The 24,212-nt window shown below is 36.1% G+C and overlaps 1 protein-coding gene across 2 annotated transcripts in view; it reads left to right on the forward strand.

Moving 5' to 3' along the window:
• The first annotated feature begins 779 nt into the window (after positions 1–779).
• The window catches only part of LOC145663877 (uncharacterized), a 107,482-nt gene continuing 84,049 nt past the window's right edge, over positions 780–24,212 (forward strand). The window contains exons 1-2 of one of the 2 annotated variants that reach the window (XM_081730019.1): positions 780–1,015; positions 7,875–8,075. In XM_081730019.1, coding sequence (XP_081586145.1) covers positions 896–1,015; positions 7,875–8,075 — 321 coding nt within the window. In that variant the 5' untranslated portion in view covers positions 780–895. The remainder of the gene's footprint in view (positions 1,016–7,874; positions 8,076–24,212) is intronic. The other variant, XM_081730018.1, reaches the window with a different exon arrangement.

Raw genomic sequence — 24,212 nt, forward strand, 5'->3', positions numbered from 1 at the left:
AAATACAAGTTATTAGTTATTTTGAATTCCTAATAATTAAATATCGTATCCTCTGTCAAGATTCATTGTGATGAAAGGATTTATGCTTGTCTCTCTAATTGTAAAATTAAATATAGTTAAACTACTAGTATAATTATAATTAAAATAATTACTGTAATTAAAATTTCTATAGAATTATGACTTTGTCTTAACGAGGTTTTATAAAGCAAATTATTATAGTGCAGTTTTACAATGTCATCAAATTTTAAAAGCCTCTCAAACTCCCTTTATATCCTCTATATGCAAGTGAGATCGACTTCTTATTAGCTCTGGGGCACCACTAACTGAATTTCTGTAGAAACACTGGCAAGGTCATTTTCATTCAGCATTGTGTTAATGACTTTTCAACGTTTGTTTAATTAGTTAATGGTGAATATAAAAAAATATATTTATTTATTCTATACGCTTTTCTTTTATATTTATAAAAATAAAAAAAAAGAAATCCCCATTAAGCCTATGCCTATTTAGGACTTCATTCCATAGCAGCCCTCCAAAAAAAATCTGATCGCAACGAAACGCAATGTATGCAAAAAGGAATTTGAACTGCTGTTGACTATCACAAACTGAAACGCAAATTTTGCGTTTACGTTGACGCAAACCTCCATAAGGTTCGAGGTCCCTGTACTTTAAAAATATTTTAACTGTATCTTCACTCTACCGACTGCACAGATACTGTAAATTTTTTGCATTTGGTCACAGACAAAGAATATTCTTTGGCTGTGGATTTGGTTGTCCCCTCCGAGCGACCTGGCAACTATGAATGTACGTGCAGGTCAGGATTCAAATTGATAACTTCAGGCTGAGATTTTATTTTTGTTAAATTTTTCTGTGAATATCTCGTTTTATTAATGCCAGTATGTATTTAACAGAAGTTGAAGATAAGGAAAAGTTGTTTAATCTAGTCATTCAAGATCTCCGTAGTTTAGGAATTAAACAAACATCAAAACTGAAGAAACACACTATTACAAAGTATCAGGTAAACATTGTTTATTTTTAAAAAATACTGCTGTTACTATTAATACGTTGAATATACTGGTAAACTGAATAATTATGGTTAGCTAAATACACGTAAAAAGAGTACATCGGTACAATGACCATATTTTCATTTAGTAATGAATGTTAATTATACACGGTACAGTTCGTCTTTGTGACCGTCGAATAGTGGGGGTTGTTTAGTAGAGTTTACCGATAATGATCTTGTGATACGATATCTTTAAGGAATATACAGTTATCTTTATGTTTCAGATTAACAATAGTCCGTCAAATTTAAAGAACATAGAACATTTTTCTTGCATTAAATTACTCCCTAAGATATTCTGGAGTATGACTTGCCCAAGTACTTGTGTGGAGATTGATAATATGCGTGTAATCTGATGTGCACTGAAAGTGACTACATGTTATCGTATTATGTACAATTATTTCATGAAGCTCACACGTATTATTTTAAAATTCGTGGGGTGGGAGACAGTTCATTCATGGATGCAAATTCAATTCTCGAGGACTTGCCCTTACGTGTCTAGATACGCATCCGGACGTATGCCATAAAAACGACTGCAAAAACAAACCAACTTGTGCTAAATGGCCGGTAAAAACAAGAATGCTCTGTAAGTCCGGGTAGGAGTGCACTGGAGCGAACCCGCACGATTGTGTTTTTACAGGGATCAGGCTTTTAACCGACGGAGAATATAAACATAAAATACACGTTTCTTACATTGTGCTTAAATACTGCACCAGTGGAAATTAGTATGTTACACAGTGAGCTCTGATATGCGCTCATTAATTTTAAAACTAATAAGACCCTTCTAATGGTTTCACATTTGTAACACTTGTACACATTAAATAGGCTACTGGTTTTTTACTCTGAAAATTTCTCCTGACAGTGTAAATAATAATCTTCATTCGTATGCACTGAATTATTTTAACCGTAAATATACCAGTTTTATGACAGAATATTCTCAATCATTTAAAACCACCTTTACGAGTACACTTATCTGTCAGGTGGGGAAGCTTGCGTGCTACAATGAAATTTAGAGTTATTTCTACGGTAGATTACTACCAGAAAGGCCACCTCTTCCGAGTTGATTGAATCGAAATAGTCAGACAAAGTGTTCTAGGAGGAGGAAGCAATTCTGTAGCAGGGAAGTTGGCAGAAATCGTAGAGATTGGTACGGAAACTTTAGTCTCAGGCGTGGTCAAAGTGATTTGAACAGATGAGATGCTGAAAAGTGAAAAGCAACGGAAAGCCACCACTATATTTTTCCTTAGTTTGCTGACAGCAGAAAGATATATGTACAATGGTCTTTCGCAGGTCAAAATAATGGGTTCACTCGCAGACGGTTCTACCGAAAACAAAATTTATAGGTAAAATGGGATGTAAAACACTTTTCGTAAAAGTAGAAGAGTGTGAATATAAGTAATTTCTGTCATTGGATATCATATTGAAATAAATTTTGAATGGCAGTGAACGTATTCTAATTGTAACTATTTACTAAAACGGAGAACGCAAAAATGCGAAGAAGGTGGAAATAAACGGCGGGAATGTTCTGTTCATGTTAGCATTGGACGTTTGCGATGGAAACGGCAAGTCTTTACTTTGACTCCAACTGTGACTTTAATCGGTTCTTATAGGTTCAGTCACTTCCTCGAACTGTTTGTGCGTGAGTCACTTTTTGGAATTGTTCGTGCCTTTGGTGTGACGTCTTAGTTCATATTTTTCCCACTAGGTGTCTGTGTAGTCATATGGTAGTTTGTTAGTGTGATGTCACATGTTCTGTGTGCATGTATGTTTGTGCTGCTGTTTGTGGCATGCGGGAAGCGCGTAATTGAATTGGTTGAATTGAGTTAGAGAAAACGTATCATGGTTGTGGTCTAAAGCTGAAGATATTTTCGACGTATTGTAAAAGTGGACGTTTATTGGTTTCTTTTTTGTAATAATAGCAAGTGTGCTCGGTTTAATAAAACGACGTGTGTGCGGAAAGAAACATTTTTCAGTAATGTTGCGCATGTGTTCTTGGTATCTTATTTTTTCGTGTGTGGAATCAGCAGTTATGAGTTCATTATTCATGAGTGTTCTCCTATGGCGAAATGGTGAGTGGTTTTTTTTTTATTCATATTATTTTTATTCTTGATTTGTTTTGCATTTGAGTATTAGGCAAAGTATTTGGTTTGCTGCTGCTTGTCCTATTGTCTTGTTGAGATGTAATTTTTTTTTCTTTGTCATGCACTGATTTATGATTAGAGACGAGTGTTTTTTTTTTTTTTTTTTTTAATTTTTCCCTTCTTATCTTAGCTTTATAGTAGTGGTGTGATTATTTATTATTATTTTGGATGTTTTTATGGTACTTGAGCGGGGGGTTTGGGGGGCGGTAGCCCCCCATTTAGATCTCAAAATTCATAGTCACCGCTTCACCTGAATTGATGTTTAGTAACATTGTGGCCCTTGTACTTATAGTATAATTCTTAACATCGTACATTACTTTCACTGTGTTAGTAATTGTAATCGATTCATGTGATCCGGTTGAAGTCACAGTTGGAGTCAAAGTAAAAATTTGCCATGCAAACATACGATTTTATTACAAAGAATTGTGTGATAAAGAGCGTCATATTGGAAAGTTTTTGCAGCGTAATGGTATGTTGAAACGTAAAATCTACTGTGCGAAATATGGAGGAGTAAAAATTCAGAACAGAGGAATTTCTCCTCGTAGCGGGCATTTGTACACGGGAAAGCAATCATGCCATTTTGAAGATAAGAATTATTACAATTATGTAAGTGTTTTTGAAGGTAAAAAAATATTGCGGGTATTTTATGTATTTTTCCACTGTCCTCGCTTGTGCGTATGCCCCCCATCGCTAAGGCGCCTGCTCCCTACGGATGCATTCCCTCGCTTGGCTCGGGCCTCCCTGCTGCGCTCCTGCCTTGGCTCGATGAGATAGCATTCGTGCTTTCTAGTGGCCACCTAGCACAATTCGGTTCATAGTTTATATACTAGCTCCTCATTTAGTGCATGTTCTGCAAAATCGTCATCATCATAGGTATTCAGCCTTTATTGGCAGGTCACTTGCCGCAGCTGGGAAGCTTCCATGCTTCACGGCTCTCCGCTAACCTCTTCGTCTTCGCGTATGATCTTTCTGTTTTTATATCATCCATTAATTGTAGTCTCCTTCGCCCCCTCCCTCTCTTTCCCGCCACCATACCCTCTAGGACGTCCCTCATGATACAATCTCTTCTTAGGCAATGTCCCAACGATTTCTCTTCCTCTTCCTAATAATATCTAAAAGTGTTCTTTTCTCACCCACCATTTCTAACACTCTCTCATTCGTTTTCCGCTCGACCCAACTAATTCTTTCCATTCCTCTCCACACCCACATTTCGAAGGCTTCCAGTCGATTTTCATCACTTTTACGTAATGTCCACGTTTCTGCCCCATCCAGTACAACACTCCACACGAAGCATTTTATGAGTCTTTTTCTCAACTCTTTATTCAAGGTCCCACAAAACAGACTTTTCTTCCTCCTAAAAGCTTCTTTCGCCATTCCTATCCTTGCTTTTGTTTCTCGTTCGCACTTTATGTTATTACTAAGAATACTACCCAGATATCGAAAACCTCTTGACACAGACCTCTTCGTTCCAATCACCATGGCTTTTATCCCATATTCTTCAAAGCCCTTTCTCATTTTTTCTAACATTTTATCGATTTTCTTTTCAGATTCTGCAACAAGCACCATTCGTCTGCAAATCTTATGCATTTAATCATTCTACCTCCTGCCGAAATGCCATCATCATCATGTAAACTCTTTTTCACTATCTCTTCCAGATAGACATTAAATAGTGTTGGTGAGAGGCAGCATCCTTGTCGAACTCTGACTCGTTCTGTTCTGCAAAAAGAAACCTTAAAATGCAATAAATGTGTGGAAATTTGGTGGAACCGACTGCTCGAGTAATGCCAAAATAATATAACTCCGGACATAACATATTCCCCCATTCTGATCTCCGTGAGGGAGATGTCTCTGGAAAAACTATTGGACAAGAGAGTAACAGTGTGGGGACGATCGCTGGAGAATGGGAACGAAGCAAGAGCAACTTTTTAAAAAATAATATCGTTCCGGAGGTAAAATATTCCCTCATTCGGATCTCCGGGAGGGAGATATCTCGGAAAGAATCATTGGACAAGGGAGTAACAGTGTGGGGATGATCGCTAGAGAATGGGAGAGAAGCAAGAGCAACTTTTTAAAAAATAATATAGTTCCGATGGTAAAATTTTCCCCCATTCGAATCTCCGTGAGGGAGATGACAGATATTACTTATATTCACACTCTTCTACTTTTACGAAAAGTGTTTTACATCGTATTTTACATATAAAGTTTGTTTTCTGTAGAACCGTCTGCTATACGCAAAAACGAGGTCGTTTACAACAGCTCAGAGTAGATCACAGTACTGACACCGAAGCCGTGGATAGATTTTGGTGAAGATACTAAATGCCATCCTTATTTTGTTTAATTTCGTCTTTAAGATTTTCTAATTTCCCACTCTGTAAAATGGTACGTACGTTAAAATGAAGATGTCTTGGGAAGAACTATTGGACGAGGAAGTAACGGTGTGGGGACCATCGCTAGAGAATGGAAGACAAGGAAGAGCAGCTTTTTAAAAGATAATATAGTTCCGGAGATAAATATTCCCCCATTCGGATCTCCGGGAGGGAGATGTCTCGGGAAGAACTATTGGACGAGAGAGTAGCAGTGTGCGGACCATCGCTAGAGAATGGAAGACAAGGAAGAGCAGCTTTTTTAAAAATAATATAGTTCCGGAGATAAATATTCCTCCATTCGGGTCTCCGTGGTCCTCCCGTAGACAGTTGGTTCCTATAGTAGCTTCCGTCATTCTTATGTACTGTCCCTCACAGATTCAATGGGCTGCGTAAGTTCTTGCCGAAGACCTGTTTGTTCGTATAGTAGCTTTCGTCATTCTTATATAATGTCCCTCACAGATTCAATGGGCTGCATAAATTCCTGCCGAAGACAGTTTGTTTCTATATTAGCTTTCGTCATTCTTAGGTAATGTCCGTCACAGATTCAATGGGCTGCATAAATTCCTCGCGAAGACAGTTTGTTCCTATAGTAGCTTTCAAATGTGTATTGATAATTTTCAAAAGTAGTCTCCTATTTTACACAAAGCTTAGTACCATAATTCTTCCAATTTTCCGTATGTTTTATGAAATATAATTATAGTTTTGAAAATTCTCTATCTACATTTATACCTTACAACAGAAACAAATTGTCTTCGGCAGGAATTTTATTTAACACATGGAATTCATGATTAATGCTACGTAGGAATGACGATATGGTGCATCAGGACCCGTATTAGGGAGCAAAGGGAATGGTGCCCCTCAAATCGGACCAGTCCCGCAGGAGACAGGCCTTGAAGTTAGTCTAGTTGAAATTCTACATCTTTGCTCAAACAGCATTGAAAGACATATCTTTGAATCATTCCCTTCAAAACTACACAACCAGAACTTAACTTAGACAAGGGACTCTTGATCATCGATAGGGCATTATAATACAAAGACAGATTAAAAACAGATAAGTTAATTTATTTTCCCAATTTAAACAAAGGGCCGCGGTGGCTCAGTGGTAGAGCGTTCACCTCTGGTGCTTGGGGTCCCGAGTTCAAACCCTGCTCCCGCCAAGTGAACTTTGTGGTGGACAAACACCGTGTGCGTGGGTTTTCTCGGGGTTCTCCCGTTTCCTCCCACTTTCTTCATTCCACCATTTCATTCATTTCTCATAATCACCGTCTCCTTTAGCCTAACCAGCATAACCGTGGAACGTAAAACTTAAAGATTTCATTTTTTTTTTCCAATTTAAACAAGATATAGAACTGTCATCTAGTAGTAATTTTCACGTAGGCTTGCATTCAGAACTACAATCTGGCAACATCGTTTTTCACGATTTTTTAAAAAAAAAATCTCCAGGTAAGAAAGAAGCGATCTGAAAAGGAAACTCAAATAGAATATGAAAGCGGCAATAACACTAAAGTTACTCAAAATCCAATAAAAGAACTGCTTTGTTGACATCATTTCAGAGGTGACAAACATTTAAAGGAATAAAACGATTAAATTACACAGTGATAAGGAAAAACACAACAAACTGCCATAACTTCTTTTTTTTACAAAGTATTCTTTCAGTAGGTAAATAGGTATAATAGAGTGAGAGTTCTAAACATTAGAAGTGATGTTATGTGCACGACAAGGTTTCCATTAAAAAAAATGAAACGTTATTAATGTATATAAAAGTATAAACCAATATACAACACATAAAGTTTATAATTTAGGATGAATGGTGCAGAGTGTGTATTAACTATATTAAAAAAAAAAAAAAAAAAATGGTGCAGGTCCAAGTTCTTAAAAAGTGTTTGGAATTTTTAGTGTTTAATTGAAAAGTGCGCGTTATAAGAATGCTTGTGAGTATTTCTTCAGTTACAAAACAGGACAACGACAATGGTTTTCTGGCGATTTCTAGCCCTCATCTTAGCGCCACGAGTCCATGGACATAAAGGGGGCCGAAATATATAGCAGAAAATAAATTCTAAAAAGCAATAGCGTCCAGGTACAGATTTTGATTTTAATACCGTGTGCGTGTGGTCTCCTCGGGGTTCTTTCGTTTCCTCCCACTTTATTATTCCAGTATTTCATTTATTCTCATCATCACCGTTTTTCTTGCGCTCAGAGCATAATCGTGAGCATGACAAAAATAAAATCATATGGTTGAAATGTTTGTACATGCTCCAATAACTCATTTTTTAAAAATTTATTTTGTTAATGTATTTTCTTTCACTGAAGGAGAAGAGTAATCTAAGTTCGAAGAAACTATTTGGAAAACCACTCCATGCATTGAAGAAAGAGGTTGTTCCTTTGTGTTGTGGAGTTACAGTGGAAGTCCCGTGTTTTGTAGCTGACGCTTGCAGGTGCATAGAAAGTCAAGCAGAGACAGAAGGATTATTTCGTAAAGCTGGATCCGCTGCCAGGCAGAGAGAAATCCAGGTGAGGCAATTCTTTTCTTTTAGCGAAAATATTTTCCATAATTTCGCTCTAGGATAGTAATTGAAGTGTTCATTTCTTCTTTTACCATATTAGCTTTGATACAGTATCACCTCAAGTTTCGAATGAAAAAATAAACTCTGCTAAAGACAGTGCGAAATTTACATAGATACCATTATGATATTAATGTAATGAATCCATTAACAAACTGAGTCGAAGTAATGGATCTAGGTATCTATTGTGAGAAAACAGAATTCAAAAATTCGCTTACATGTATAGGATGTACGAGGGTCATCCAGAAAATAAAGACCGTTTAGTTATACAGGGTGTCTATCGGTCACGAAAGTCACGAAATCAGAAAACGGTCATGAAAGTCACGAAGTTTAGCTTTTGGGTCACGACTTTTTAAACTGTGCAAATGTAAGTACAGATTGAAAAAATGTGTTCTATAAAACGTCAAAATTCACCATCAAAAATGTCTATGGTCGGCTTTAGACGCTACCAAATCGCAAGCAAAATACGTTTGTATCGTATGGATGAAAATTCGGCCTAATTCGCACCCCAATTCGCTCTTGAAAATGTTAGGAAATTTTATGATTTGGTAAAGAAAAGGTCACGAAATTTCATTTTGGAATTTTAATAGACACCCTGTTATACAAAATGAAAAACTCTGTATTTATTGGAAACACCAATTTTGTTACCTGAAGCTTCCTTCACTTCTCTGGATAACCGCCACCTTCATTTAAACATTTGTCGTATGTGTTTATGAGCTTCGGAATTCCCGTGTTGTACTCTTCTGCCATCAGTTCATTAAACGAGATGGTCACTGCATTCAAACAGAAGACTGCTCGCGCATTTCCGCTTCTCATGTCACTCCTATTACTCTTTTCAAGGTCAACTGACTTCCGTAACGGCTGTGCTCATAACGCTGTGAGCGCGAGTTGCAGGAAGTCGCCCTTATGCAGTTCAGAATCTTAACATAAACTGTGTGATTGAAAATCTCACCAACTGAGGTAAGGAGTGTTATTCGATTTCTGAACGCTCAAAAGGTAAAACCGGCAGAAATTTACTGACAAATTAACACAGTCTATGGTGATAATGTAATGAACGAAAGAAATGTGTGAAATGTTCAACAATCGATGAACAAATGTGCACGATTAAACCCGACCTGGACGCCCATCACTCGTCAAAGAAGAGCTGAAGACTGCAGTGAACGACAGAATCTTGCAAGACAAGCGCATAACTCTCGACGAATTGCACATTGTGTTTCCAGACATTTCTCGTTCTTTGCTTGGTGAAATTGTGTTGCAACATCTCGGCTACAACAAAATTCGTGCACAATGGGTTCCACGGCAACTGAATGACCAACACAAAGCATAGAGAATGGGCTCAGTGTTGACATTCTTGATACGATATCACACAGATGGAGACGCCTTTCTTGATCGGATTATGACAGGTGATGAGACGTGGTGCATAAAGTCCAATCTTAAGATATTACTGGCCGGTCGTATCAGTCCCGAACTCGGGATTCTAGCAATCCTGATGGGAGCCGATAGGACGATGTAAAGCGCAACGGAAATAATAATAATAGTAATAATAATAATAAAAAATCAAGATATTCAGAACCAAGATTTTGTTCCCGGAAGATGGAGGACAGAAAAAGAAAACAAAAAACAAAAGCACTACTTCTAGAGGGTGTCCGGGAAATAAGGACGAATTTGAATTTCTCACCATTTTGTCATATGATGGTTGGCAGCCGTGGTTTTACCATGTTTGTTATCCTCTATCCTTCCGATTAGTAGCCTGTGTGGTGAGCATTGTTGGTTGGTGTTTATTTCGGCATGGAGCGTTTGACAACAAAGCAACGCATCCAAGTGATTAAAAGTTATTACAAAATCAAGGAAGGTACTACGGCAACAGTTCGAGATTTGCCTGTAACACTTGGACGCAATGTTGCTCCTACTGAATTATCAGTTCGGAAGTTTGTCCTGAAGTTTGAGACCACGGGGTCAGTGTTAAATGTTAAGCAAACTGGAAGACCGCGTTCTGTTCGAACAGAAGAAAACATTGCTGTCGTGCATGACAGTGTGACCGTAAGCCCCATGAAATCAGTTTGCCGATGAGCTAGACAATTGAATTTACCACCAAGTTCACTGCATGAAATCCTGTCGAAAGGTCTGAGAATGCTTGCATACAAGATTCAACTTACACAAGAGTTGAAGCCTACAGATCATGGAGACATCAATTTGCTCAATGGATACTGGCTTGACAAGCGGAGAACGAGAACTTCACAAGAATAATTTTCTCAGATGAGGCACACTTCCATCTCAGTGGGTACGTCAATAAGCAGAACTGTAGAATTTGGGGTATTGTCTGCACCACAGACAATACAACATCTGAAGGATGAAATTAAGAGGGTTATTAACGGCATCACACCAGATGTGTGTGAACGCGTCATCGCAAACTTCAATGAACGCATTGCTCATTGCCGTGCAGCCTTGGGTGGTCATATGCCGCATATAATTTTTCATACATAAATGTGAGAAAATTACTTAATGTGTATGTATACATAAATGGGAGAAGTTACTCAATGTGTTTATATAAAAAAAAAATTTCAATGTATTTTATATTAGTTTTATAGCACTTTAATATTCGTCCCTATTTCCCGGACACCCTTTATTAAACTTTCTTGCTTTGCTAACACTGATATTCACCTATTCAAATAAAATTTAGAAAGATTTTCTTTAAAGCTTACATTTATTATTTAACGGCACACAATATTCTTTATTACAGAATCTAGTTATTACAGCTGAATTATCACAAGTATTTCGCAAATTGAAAAAGAAAGAAAAAATCAATTGCAGATTGTTAATTTTGATATAAACTTTTGAATTTAGTTTGTTCAGTTAATTTCAGTCCAAAATATCTTCTCAATAAATTTCTATAAATGAACTTCCTTTGACACTAATAGTTATTCACTGTAGAACTACATGCTTTCCGAAATGATCGCCAAGGATTGGTCGTTCGAAGAATTCGTCGTTACACTTTTGCTGCCTAAACCATTTCCAATCAAAGTTTAGATATGCTATCATGCTATTCATAATAACAAACTTTAGGTTTCAGCATACAATACTACCTCAATATTCAACTTCATACTGATTAAGTGTTATGTCCCGCCGAAACGCGTATCGGGACCCGGAAGCAGTTCACACATCTAACGCAGATGTCACCGGAATAAGAATAAAAGGAAACAAAATAACATCAAAATAATACTAATGTAACCAATTCGAATTCGAGGTCTCTGTTTGGGTGAACATTTATTTATAACCACTCCGTGTAATCTGGTCGCTGTTCGTGGTTCGTGGTCCTACCAATAAGTATTCTCCTGAGACTGGAACTTACCTGGACAGGACGAAGGACCTCTTCAAGAAGAGTTACAAATTGTTCCCAAATCGCTCGTCGGTCTCAATGATGAGATGAGCATTAGGCGCCGAGAGGTTCGGGTGTCTCGTCTCGAAAACCTCACGGACGATCAGACGGTCATCCAGACCATAACGCACACAAACATCACTCATACAAACAACGAAAACACTCTGGATTACATAACACTATAGTTATTTATTAGAACACTATTATATAAAAAAAATAACGAAGAGGAATGAACACAACACTGAACACTGAATATGTATAATAATTTTCGTCACTGAAATCACACTTTGCCCTTTTAAGGCAATATAGCCCTTTATATATATATATATATGAGATTATAATTCAGATTTCACGACAAATGCTTCTCTCACACCATTGACGCACTTGGGGGATTAGCACTGGGGAAAAGTTGTCTGGATCGTCCCACGATTAATCCAGTTGCGGCGCCGAACAATCCTGAAGCGTAAAGGTGATTCTTCAGGAAAAAAAAAGTAAAATGCTAATGTTGGAGGGCGCGTGTATAACTTTTTAGACGCACAAGGTCTGCGGACCTGCGACTTCACTAGTTGGGGGCTAGCCGTAAGAAAACGCCCTTCACCGGCTAATAGCTTGTGCCCCTTAACACAAATTAATACTTGATTCCTAACGCAACGTGCGTGGTGGCTGCGTACAATATCGGAGTCAAACTCCCTGAGCACCAAAGCTCAAGGTACGGGCTGCAGTGGTCGATTAAAGAAGGTTGGCAGTTCATTTCAAAAATCACTCAGTTAATTCACCTGTATGCACATACAAACGGAATACGAAAAAAAAATTATGTTAATTTTGGTCAACTGCCTATAATGCTCTAGACACGGCGATAACTCTGGCGTGAGAAAGTATAGATAAAGAGCTACAATACAACGCAATTGGTGCCAATTTGGTCACTGGAACATCTGGTCTGCCCGTAATCTATTGCAATGTTTCATAAGCGATTAAAGAAAACACTTAATTCAGTTCCCAATAACTATAGGATATATACTGTGCATATAATAAGTCAGGGAGAAACACTGAAATGGTTCGTCACTAACTGAAACGTTCTCACCAAAAGCAATGTTTTAAATATATATATATGAAAAAAACAATGAGAGACTTCTTTGTCCAATTGTGTGGGAAGGAAGCAATTCCCACCGAAGAAAGAACTTATATGCGTTGCAGAATAAAGTACAAATCGAAAAAATAGTCACTGTCTTTCCGAAATATACAGAGTGTCCACGAAAAATCCTTCTATAACCTGGTAGCGGTTATACTAACGTAAATCATTTCTGTCCCAAAACAGAGCAATTCCAACAACGTGGCACTATTATATCAAACCGGAGACACATCTGAAAGTACAAAAACAGCTCTTCCATTCATTACTAATCTCCTGTTTTACTCTTAAAACCACCACCACTAAATTTATGATAGAAGCTTCCAATATACCATAGACAGCCAACATGACATCTAACTAAACGACCGAATAATATGATTTAACAACCTTTAGCATATATCACGAGGAAGAGAGAAAACTTTCAATGTTTATAACTGTCAATTAATCAACATAAGGTCAAGGAAGATCTGATTTATATGATTAATTTAAAAGGACTGTCGTTACTGGCAAAACCAAAGCGAATATTGTACATGACAGTTAGATTTTTGAAGTGTATATTAAGCATAAAACAATACGTACGAAAGGTAACATTTCTGAATGACGATAGACCAAATAGAAAGAAATATTAATAATTGCAGAACTAAAATTCAATGAACACACAAAAACAACTAAAGGGAAGTTCACAAGCTACTCTATTAATTAACTTAGGTACAGCATAAACAGCTTTACTCAGTATGTTTGCGGAGAAAGAGAGAAGCGAATTCATTACACAGAATGATATCGATACTTGGCGTCAGGCCGGTAGTCAAGAAAGAAAATTTCTCCTAATTGGAATGCCTTTACTCAGCCATGCTGTTGAATTCTCGACTTACCTTACAACTGAACATAATTCCAAACAAAATCTTAAAGGAATATTTTGCCAACGAATACCTAAAAACTGAATATTCAATTTAATCAGGCAGTCAATCTACGATTTTACAGCTTTACTCTTGGCGATTTTAGTTTTTACTTATTTAATATCACTGTAACGAGAGATGAAGCAATGGCATTCCAATCACGAATTTCCTCCGTTAATTTATCATTCAGCCAACATTTCTGGTTGGCATCTGATCCGTAATCTGGATAGATAATTTCGGCATGCATTACTTATATTTTAGCGTTACCTAGATAGCTGCAAACAGACGCCACATTAACCCAAGAATACAATACTTCCCATGGCTAGCATGTTCCAACGAACTTTTCATTGATTTGAGGTATCGCACTACCCTAAAGTAATTTAACACGCCACTTAGACGATAACTCCGGTCACTTAATATATTTTAAACTACATAATGATTACGCTTCAAGTCTATAATTGTTGGATATTTTAAATTTTACGAAGAAACAAAAATAAGTTTCCTTGTTTCGACATTTTTCCGGTTTAGTTCACTATCAGGCTACTCACCGTTTGATGTATAATCGAAGTCGAAAATATCGATCATTATCACAACTATACAAACGAAACTACTTACTATTCAGAATACGTAAATAAGAGACAAATTATAACCTGTACTTCCTTATCTGAAGTAAGACATTAAAATTATTAACTAGGAAAGAAAAGAAAAGAGCAAAAAAGAAAAAGAAATAACGCAATTACAAAATACAGTCTCATTCCGTTCTCTGTCTTCCTCACTCGAATACTCAGTGTGTGCAAGTTGTTTATGTTTAACAAGATAGATAACTGTAGAAAGAGTCAACACCTATACAGGATGACATTAACAAATAGCAAAACTTAAAACAACAAAATATATGAGTTAAGATATACGATACGTAGATAAAAGAAGACATAGAAAATCGGCAAAAGAACATAAAAAGCCAAGACATGTAAGTTATAAATAAACATTAGCTAAATGGTAAGACACAAAACAAATAGACAGTCATTAAGTAAAGCACTTGTGAAGACAAATCGGTATCGAAGGAAGTACGTTACACTGGATGTCTCACATCACTCCAGAGAGTAAGTGCCAATCTTTTGAGTGACATCATCCAAAAAATCCGACAACATTCAAACAGACTCTCTCAACTCGAAAGGTCATGGCAACTGTCTTTTCGGATCGTAAAGGTGTTCTTTTGGTAGATTTCGTGCCAAAAAGTCATTACGATCAATGCAAATCGTTATTGTGACACTCTAAGCAAACTACGGCAAACCATCCAAAACATGAGGTGAGGAATGCTTTCTGGAGGATTTGTGCTTCTTCATGACAATGCCCGCCCTCATACTGCTGCTATACAACTCAAGAATTGTTGTATCAGTTCGGATGATAATTTTTTTTATCATCCACCCTATAATCCGGACTTTACTTCTAGCGATTTCCCCATTTTCCCTAAGCTGAAAGTTACTGTGTGATAAACGTTTTGGAAGTACTGTAGAGTTGGAGAATGCAGTGACTACTTAGTTGAATGAACTGGCGGAAGAAGAGTATAACATGGGAAGTCTGAAGCTCGTGAACAGATACTACAAATGTTTAAATGAAGGTGGTGATTATGTAGAGTGGGGCACAAAGTGCTCATTAATTGACACTGTCCGTTAGGTAAAAGAGGAATTTGTGTTTGTTTTTTTTTATATATATATATTATGGTATATATGATATAAGATTTAAGTGTTAGATTGAGATACATATTGAGTTAGATGTATGAAGTTTATTGAAATACTAGGAAGAGGATTAACACGATACAGATTTTGATTATTAAGAATAAGATATGAAGATACAGATGATTATATATATATATATATATATATATATGTGTGTGTGTGTGTGTTTTAATGAGTATATGAACGAGTACAGATTAAGAATAAAGGGATGTTAATGGATATGTGGTTACAGTGATTTAAGGATTTCGGGATCACACTTAAAGTATTACATATAGAGATATAAGTGTGCTAAGCGTAATTTTGAATCAATTGATTTTTGGACCTAACATAGAGAAGTGTGAGAAGCTTCAGGTAAGTTAACAGAATTGCTTTTTCCAATAAATATTGTGTTTTTCATTTTGTACAACTAAACGATCTTTATTTTCTGGATGACTCTCGTAGATAACTAGCGTTGAAGTCGCCGTTACCTATTCAAGTGTTAAAACGGGTTGACTCCATTAACGAATTTGGCCGAGATAATCGTTCTAGCTTTCTATTGCAATCAACAGAGTAACGACATGTAGAGTAACGGACATACTAACATCACAATCTTAACTACATGTGGAGTAACGGACGTACTTACAGCACAATGTTAACTACATGTGGAGTAACGGACGTACTAACAGCACAATGTTAATGACATGCCGAGTAACGGACGTACTAACAGCACGACCTTAACGACATGCGGAGTAACGGACTTACTAACAGCACGATCTTAACGACATGTAAAGTAACGGACATACTAACCTCACAATCTTAACTACATGTGGAGTAACGGACGTACTTACGGCACAATTTTCTAAGTCCTACTCCGTGTTCCTAGTAAAAGCACCCAGCATAAAAGCTTGCCACACTTTGAAAATATTACATAATAGGAAGCGTACCAGTTTAAAACTGTTTTTTTTTTTAAAGGTTTAAATCTCAGTCTTCATTGCGTTTTCTTTTGGTAGTTATCATTCATAATTATTATCATCATCATCATCTTCTACTATCTCGTCTGCTCAAGTGGAGCTAGATTTTTTTTCAATCTGATTATCAACCCATAAAGTGTCATCTTCACTGCCATCCATATTATTAAAAAGATAATATATTTTGAACTCTTAATAATAGACTCACCTCTATACCACATGTTTTAATAATTCAGTTTGTCACTTCAAATAAGCAATGAAATAAACTTTTTGTTTGCTAATTTTTAAAGTATAAAGGGATAGTCTGTGATAATAATACGAATATGCATTTTTATGAAGCTGTTTTTATATTAAAATGTCGTACTATTGTATATTTAGGCCAACACGATATTTAAGTTTTATAATATAAAAATGAGTGAGTTTTGCCTTACGTATTAAGTTATGCAAGCAAATACTTTCTCGAAAACTAAAATATATATGTGTTGGTTCAACCCGAAGTGCCATATCAAAGTATTTAGACATTTATGTAAGACTAAACCAGTGGTTCTCAATAGGAATGGCCTCATTTTCCGGAAAAACGGAAAATATATTTTCCGGAAACCGGAAAATTGAAAACAAAAGATGGAAAATTTTCCGGAAATGGCCATCCCTAGTTCTCAACCGATGTGTCACGACACACTGGTGTGTCATGCATTCCCTTAAGGGTGTCCCGAAATTTTAGAATTTAAAAATCATGAAGAATTTAATAATAATTAGTTTAAATCGGGACAGACTGTATCAGTCAATACTTTCAGCGGTAACAATAATTCTTAGTGCTATATAGAGTCATTATAAGAACTAATTGGTTTCACTATTATAATAGATATTTATTATTATTATTATTATTTATATTAAAAATATCAAGTAAGTGTGTCGCGATGTCCTGGACTTGTAGTAAAGTGTGCCGTCAGTCAAAAAAGGTTGAGAACTATTGGACTAAACAGTTCGTTAATCAAGTATTAAAAAAACAAAAGGCATTCATTGAAATAACATTACATGGTAGTCATTGTATTATTCATATTAAAAATGTGTTCTATACGCTCAATAAATAAAAGAATCTACACTTATCAAAATCATACTGAGAAAAAATCACGTTGTAATTTTTCTATTAGGACTACGAGTCTATCTCTTAATATTGATCAACGATAATTTAAAGGTCATTCAGCATCATCATCCAGTTTCTACAAAGAAACATTTTGTAAATATTTTTTTCCGTATTTCTTCTTGCTATTGTTTACAGCTTCCGAAAGATTACTTTTTCCAAACATTTTGTGAACGATACGATAAAAGAACTGAACAATTCTCTTCAATTAAGTAATACAAGGCTGCGATGCCGGCAAAGGAGGTGGAATTCACCTTCCTTAATGGAAATTTGATGTAGGTTTCCAAAATATGGTGTATTAACAACATACATGGATTCATTATCCATGACACATTTGCCCAAATTGGTGATAGCCAATTTTGAAATCATATAGATGTCCATTTGCCAAAGTCAATTGTCAAGGTAATCAAATAGTCATCTCTTCGTGTGTTCGTAGGGATATTGTAATTGATCTAGGCACGAAAAGTAAGAACACACTAACATTGTCGACGTCGTTAAATTTTTAAACTCAGCCTTTATTATTGTGGTGTCTGGTTCGGTGTTAATGATTTATAATCGTGGTTAATCATTTCATGCTAATATTGCCGTAATTCGGTCAATCTGGGTTCCTATTATTATTATTATTATTATTATTATTATTATTATTATTATTATTATTATTATTATTATTATTATTATTATTATTATTATTATTAGGAAAGACACTAAAATTAGAAATGCATAACGATACATGCTACGAAAGCTCAACTCGTTGTGGCTAATATTGAGGAAGTTAAATTTGAAAGTATATAAGAGCATTTATAGTACTGCCATAATACTCTGTGGATGCAAAAATTGATCATTAATATAAGAGGATGAGCACAAGTTGAAAATATTCGAAAACAAACTCTTGAGGAAAAGTTTTTGGAGCTAAAATAGACGAATATACCTTTAGATAGGCCTAGAATAAGATGAAGTAAAATAAGAAACCGATCCTTGAGAAAATAATGTACATATCAGTCCTGGTAGTGATTTGTTCCAGGATAGGGTCCAATGGCGTTCTTGTGATTTTGCGATTATGAATTTGCGGGTTCCTTAAACCATAGTTAGTTTATAACATTCAACAGAGACTTTATATTGTAAGGATTCGTTCCCACACACACTATAACCACATGGTTTTACTACAAACATACGTTACTACCTTCAAACATAAACAAAGACCAGTAAAAAACTCAAGCAAATTCATTAGTTGACAGCTGATCACTCACCTATCAACATCATCTTCCTTAGGCCGCCATGGGGTATAAAATATGCATTTAAAACCATTTCCTGGGGCTGCTATAATATATATATATATATATATATATATACATACAGGGTGCGGCAGCGTTCATAATAGGATATTAAAAACACACCATCAGGAAGTAACTGTAATTTATTTATTACCTCTTGGTCAATTAATAGTTAAAGGTATGCCATTTACTAATGTGTAAGTCATTGTCCATTGCGTGGATCACTCTTTGAATATGACTCCTGTCAAATGATGCCCCCTCTGCACCACACATTCATCTAGGCGGGTTGGAAGCTTTCCATAACTCGGCGTAACGTATTCCCTGGGACATTGCCGACGGCAGTTCAGATGCGATCCTTCAACTCAGGAATGGTGGCACAACGTGTTCGGAAAACTTCTTGCTTCAGGTAGCCCCAAAGGAAAAAGTCTGCACATGAAAGATCAGGTAAGCGAGGAGGCCAGGAAATGCCACCAAAATGGGAAATTACTCTACCTGGAAATGTCTGTCGCAAGAAATCCATGCAAATTCTGGCTGTATGCGAGGTCGCTCTGTCTTGTTGAAACCATAATTGTTCCACATCCACATCGACCATACCTAATTGGGGAAGAACGAAGTCTTGCAGCATCTTTAGGTAGCGTTCATTGGTGACAGTTACAGCCACACCGCTGTCATCCTCAAAGAAGTAAGGGCCAATAATCCCAAAGGAAGCAACTCCACACCACTGTGACACGAGAACCGTGCAAGGGCTTGATGTGCAGTTCATGCGGGTTTACATCACTCCAATAACGCATATTCTGTTTATTCACTGAACCACACAACTCGAAATGAGCTTCATCTGACATGAGGATGGTGTGCAACATTTGTGGATTTTGGCGAAGGAGATCAGGCATGGTTAAGCAGAATGTTTCACGTGAAACCCAATCGCGAGGCCTAATTTCCTGAACAATCTGCAGCTTATATGGGTGAAAATGGAGATCTTCGTGCAATATTCTCCTGAATGAGCGATCGGACATATGCACAGTTTGCGAATGACGACGAGATCTTTTTGGACTACGCTGTAACGCTGGGGTTCCTGTATTGGAAGCCAAGTTTTGTAAAGACAATGTTATTGTCTCGGGCGCTAAGTTTCGCAACGATTGGAAATTACTAACAATGAAAGGAAAGTTTCTGCTCGGGCTGCCAAATAGAATTACTGCGTGATATTACGAATAAGCAGATCTTACATATTCGGGCGACGAGGAATATGTTTTCGGAATTCGATTCCTTATCTCTAATTTGCATATTTAATCTGAACTAGAATGAATGATTAAGGCACTCACGGATGAGCCTAATGTGCATCAGAAAAATGAATACCTGAGCTTGTACTTGAAAAGTGAATGGTATTGATGAGCGGCAACTCATCCACCTATTATACAAATAAAATTAAAAAAAAAAAAAAAAAAAAAAAAGAATGAGTTTGGAGAATTGAAGTTGACTCCACGGGGCTCGAACTTCAGTTCTCCAAGGTAAAAATACCGTTTTGCTAAGATGGTTTTGAATTTATAATAAAAATTGATATGTACAACGAAAGATGACGACCTAAGTCTAATCGATCCTGTTTTCCCCATAACGGTGTCTCCAAGGCGCTAGGAAAACAGGTGCGTAGTTACTAGTTAAATGATTTAAATAGTTAAGTGATTTAAACATGCGGAGCAAAAATCTCAAGCTGCAAAGCTGAAAGAAAGATTTTTCGCTAATGGGTTGTTCAGTTGGCTACATTGACTATCACCTTGTCACCAAAGTGTCTGGAGATAGCAAAAATAGTTTAAAAGCATCAAACAAGGAAAGTTTAATTTAAAGTTAAAAAAAAAAAAATGAGTTAATTTAGATAAAAATTTCTGATGGTCAATGTAACCGTGCTTCAACTTTATCTGTTCAGGGTAATTTGAAATAACTTCTAGGTATGCTAATACCAGTTAAAGAGATGGGCATATCTTCGAAATGATAACCACATAACTGCTTTGGTTCTAACGTCAAATAGACTTTTAATAAATTTAACGAGAAATAAGGTTATATCTACAAAAATCAACAAGAAGGTAAATTTGGATTTACAAAAAAAAAAAAAAAAAAAAAAAAAAAAAAAAAAAAAAAAAAAAAAAAAAAACTTTACTGAAAATGAATCAGACTTTTGACTGTTTTGACCAAATAATATGATTTCTTTTAACACATTCTTCACTGTACAACGTAATATTCAAGTATTCAATCTTGACTGTAAAATTTAGCAACAATCTATTTCTACTCAACTAAACTGACAATATTCTAAACTTTATGATTACCATGACGTAGTTATACAAACAAAAATTTCTATTAAACTGAATATTAATAAGCAAAATGATTGATTGTTTTCCCCCTGGACATAAACGACTATTAAGTAATTCGCCCACAGTTATTACCTCTTTTTAGCAAGAAAAGAAATGGAAATAAGTTTAATAATCGGATTGCGGAATGAAAGAATTAATGGTTTAGGTTGCTTGCAAGACTTACTGGAGAAATAGTTTAGAAGCGATAGTATGCTTTTGCGAAAATTTAGTACACTGTTTCTAATGAACTCTAGTGAATTTTCAATATTAAAAGATTTGCATAAACAAGACATAACTTTGTACACATACTATATCAGTTGGAAAATAATACAATTCAAAATAAAAATCGTTACACAACACTAACTACACAAATATTTCATATTCAAATACACTACACAGAAATATATATATAGTACTACTATTATTATATCTTGGCCAATTCATCAAAATAATTATATTGTCGACACTTTTTGATTTTCTCACTGATTCCTTCTTTTGCGAATAAACGTTTCTCCATAGCTATGGACCCTATCTGCATTCGTTGCTCAGATAGGTATCTCCGAAGGGATTTACTCGAGTATCTTAAGTTGTTTACCTTATTTATGAGACTCTAACGATATTACGGGATAAGAATGTTTACACTTATTTGTCTGAAACTTACTCGACATAGCACGTCTTTGGAAGCTTTATATTGATTGTTTCTTTTAAGAATGACTATAATAAAAAAGTTGACAAGTTACAATAAAATGGTATTAAGCCTGTTTACCGCTCTGACACATATTTCCCTAACACAACTTATACAAATGTTAAAATTTGAACAACTAGACTTTGACGCTAAATCATGGTTTACTCAAGACAGAAATTATATTACATGCACACATCTTAAACGCGATTTATGTTTAAAAGAGAAATAATCCATACTTGATATAAATAAATATTGGATTGCATATAAATGATTATAATGACGGCTTCAAGGATCTAAATATTGACACATGACAATTACAAATAAATGCATGATTGAAGATCAAATCAATGTATACAAATTTCACTAGTAAAATAATCAAAACTTTATGGTACTTATTCAAGAATGAAATTAATAGTTCCTATATCAGTGAATTAATTTTGGAAATGCAAACAAGGCATTAGGCTATTTGTTTACTTCTTTAAAAAAATTTAAAAAATGCTCTTAATGTTGACAGATAGTTCCGTATGAATAAACAATGTCCCGAAGTTTCTAGGAAAATGTGAGTATGGAGATCACGAATCACGGAAATATTGGCCACTGTCCTTCCTCAATAAAGAAAATAACAGAATACTTTGTCCTACCTTAATAAGTCTTTCCGCTTATATTTCCACACTTCAGAAGAAAACTGCACTGTACTTAACTGACCGTCGCAATGGTTCCTAATGTCCCTTCTCAGACCCCGCTGTCTTCTGGATTCAACTCCCGGAGAAGAGGTCCTCGTTTGTCTGAAGCGTCCGGGTCTTCCGGTGGCAAGGCATCTGTCTCGAGTACCGGGCCTCGAGCTCGTGTCTCTGTCCATCTCCATGTTGTTGGAATGCAACAATGCGTCACTTATCAAATCCATCTGCACTTAAATTTCGACAAACTCGCACAGTTTATATATCCGCCACCATCGCACTACTTTTCCTCTCTTTTCACTGAATACAGGAAGTTAACGTATATAGATCGATCACAGACTCACTTCAAAATCACACTATACGTAGCGTCACCGTAAGATAATAAGAATAATATCTATATGTTAATGTTTTAAATATTTATATAAATAATCTTGTAATGACTATGTTGCTGTGGATAACGCGCATGGTTTGAGTAGCTGGCTGCTAAAGGGTTTTTAGCTAGTCATAATTACGAAGTTGAACACTTAAGTATATATATATATATGAGTTGACGTATCCTTATGAGTCGCGTGTTGATGATGTTTTCACGATGAAGAGTCGATTTAGAGTAACCTCTCTTCCGTGTAGGCGTTCTCCCAGCCTTTTTTTTTTTTTTTTTAATAGAAGCTTCATTCTTTTCTTTGTGAATTTTGAATTTCGAATTCTGATTCGCCGCTTCAAGTTCGTGACACCATTTCCCAAAAATCGGTTGATAGCTTGGTTTGGGTTCCTAGCGTCTCTTCTGGGCTAGTACGTGATGTTAAAGAGTTTCATAAGCACTTGCGAAGATTGTAGATAAAAAAAATTTGGTTCCTGTGTGTCTGTGACGTGATATTTTCGAAATCGAGGTACTTAGGTAGTGCGACAGTGTGGCTGCAGTAACAATAGCAATTCCATTACCGTCGACTGGCGAGGTAGAAAGGTGGGTGGTCTATTAGTGCTTGCCGTCTTATGTTTTTTTTTCTTTTCTTTTAAAAAGCAGAGAAACTTCTTTGCCTGGGACAAATGAAAGAGGTTCGCTTGGCTACGAAATGAAACAAAATAAAATTTTCCTTGACTTTTAAAATAAATTGAATTTATATATAAATATGTTTTAATTTGAATATATGAACAATTAATTGAGTGTGTGAGCGTAATTGTCACAACGCAATATTGCAGCACGAACCTTTTCCACGGCTTCTGGTGTCCACACAATTCTTTCACTTCTTCCCGGTTTGTCATTGCAAACAGAACCTGTTGTTCGAAATGCACGTACCCACCTCACAATGGTCCGCCCATCTGGAACTTCCCCATGACGTCCCAAGTTGAAATGTTGCCGAAATAGACGCTGGGTAGCAATAACAAAGTCGTTATTCATGAAACAACTTTCAACAGCAAAGGCACGATGCTGTGCACTCCACCGCTCCATATCACTGTCACACTCGAAATGGCAGCTCATTAGTACACGAATGCGGCACGAGCTGGCGCGCATTCATGCAGTACGTCATTGTACTACGCAAGTCAAATTACGCTATGAACGCTGCCGTACCCTGTATATATATATATATATATATATATATATATATATATATATATATATATAGAGAGAGAGAGAGAGAGAGAGAGAGAGAGAGAGAGATAACCTTTCTCCCGGGGCTGTTATGAGCAAACAAAACATCCTAAAATCATCCACTTCGGAGGCTGCCATTAAAAAAAAAAAAAAAAAAAAAAAAAGTCTAAGACCGTTACAAGTTAAAGACAAATTAAAACTTCTATTCCGAGGCCACTTGTGTGTGTGCTAAGGACTTTATTAAACTCACAGAAACTTACAGAAACTTTTATAAGACTATTTTTTATAATAAAAGGTGATGGTTT

Source organism: Thermobia domestica, chromosome 11 (genome assembly GCF_964235325.1).
Source record: "Thermobia domestica chromosome 11, izTheDome1.hap1.1, whole genome shotgun sequence".
NCBI classification, from domain to species: domain Eukaryota; kingdom Metazoa; phylum Arthropoda; class Insecta; order Zygentoma; family Lepismatidae; genus Thermobia; species Thermobia domestica.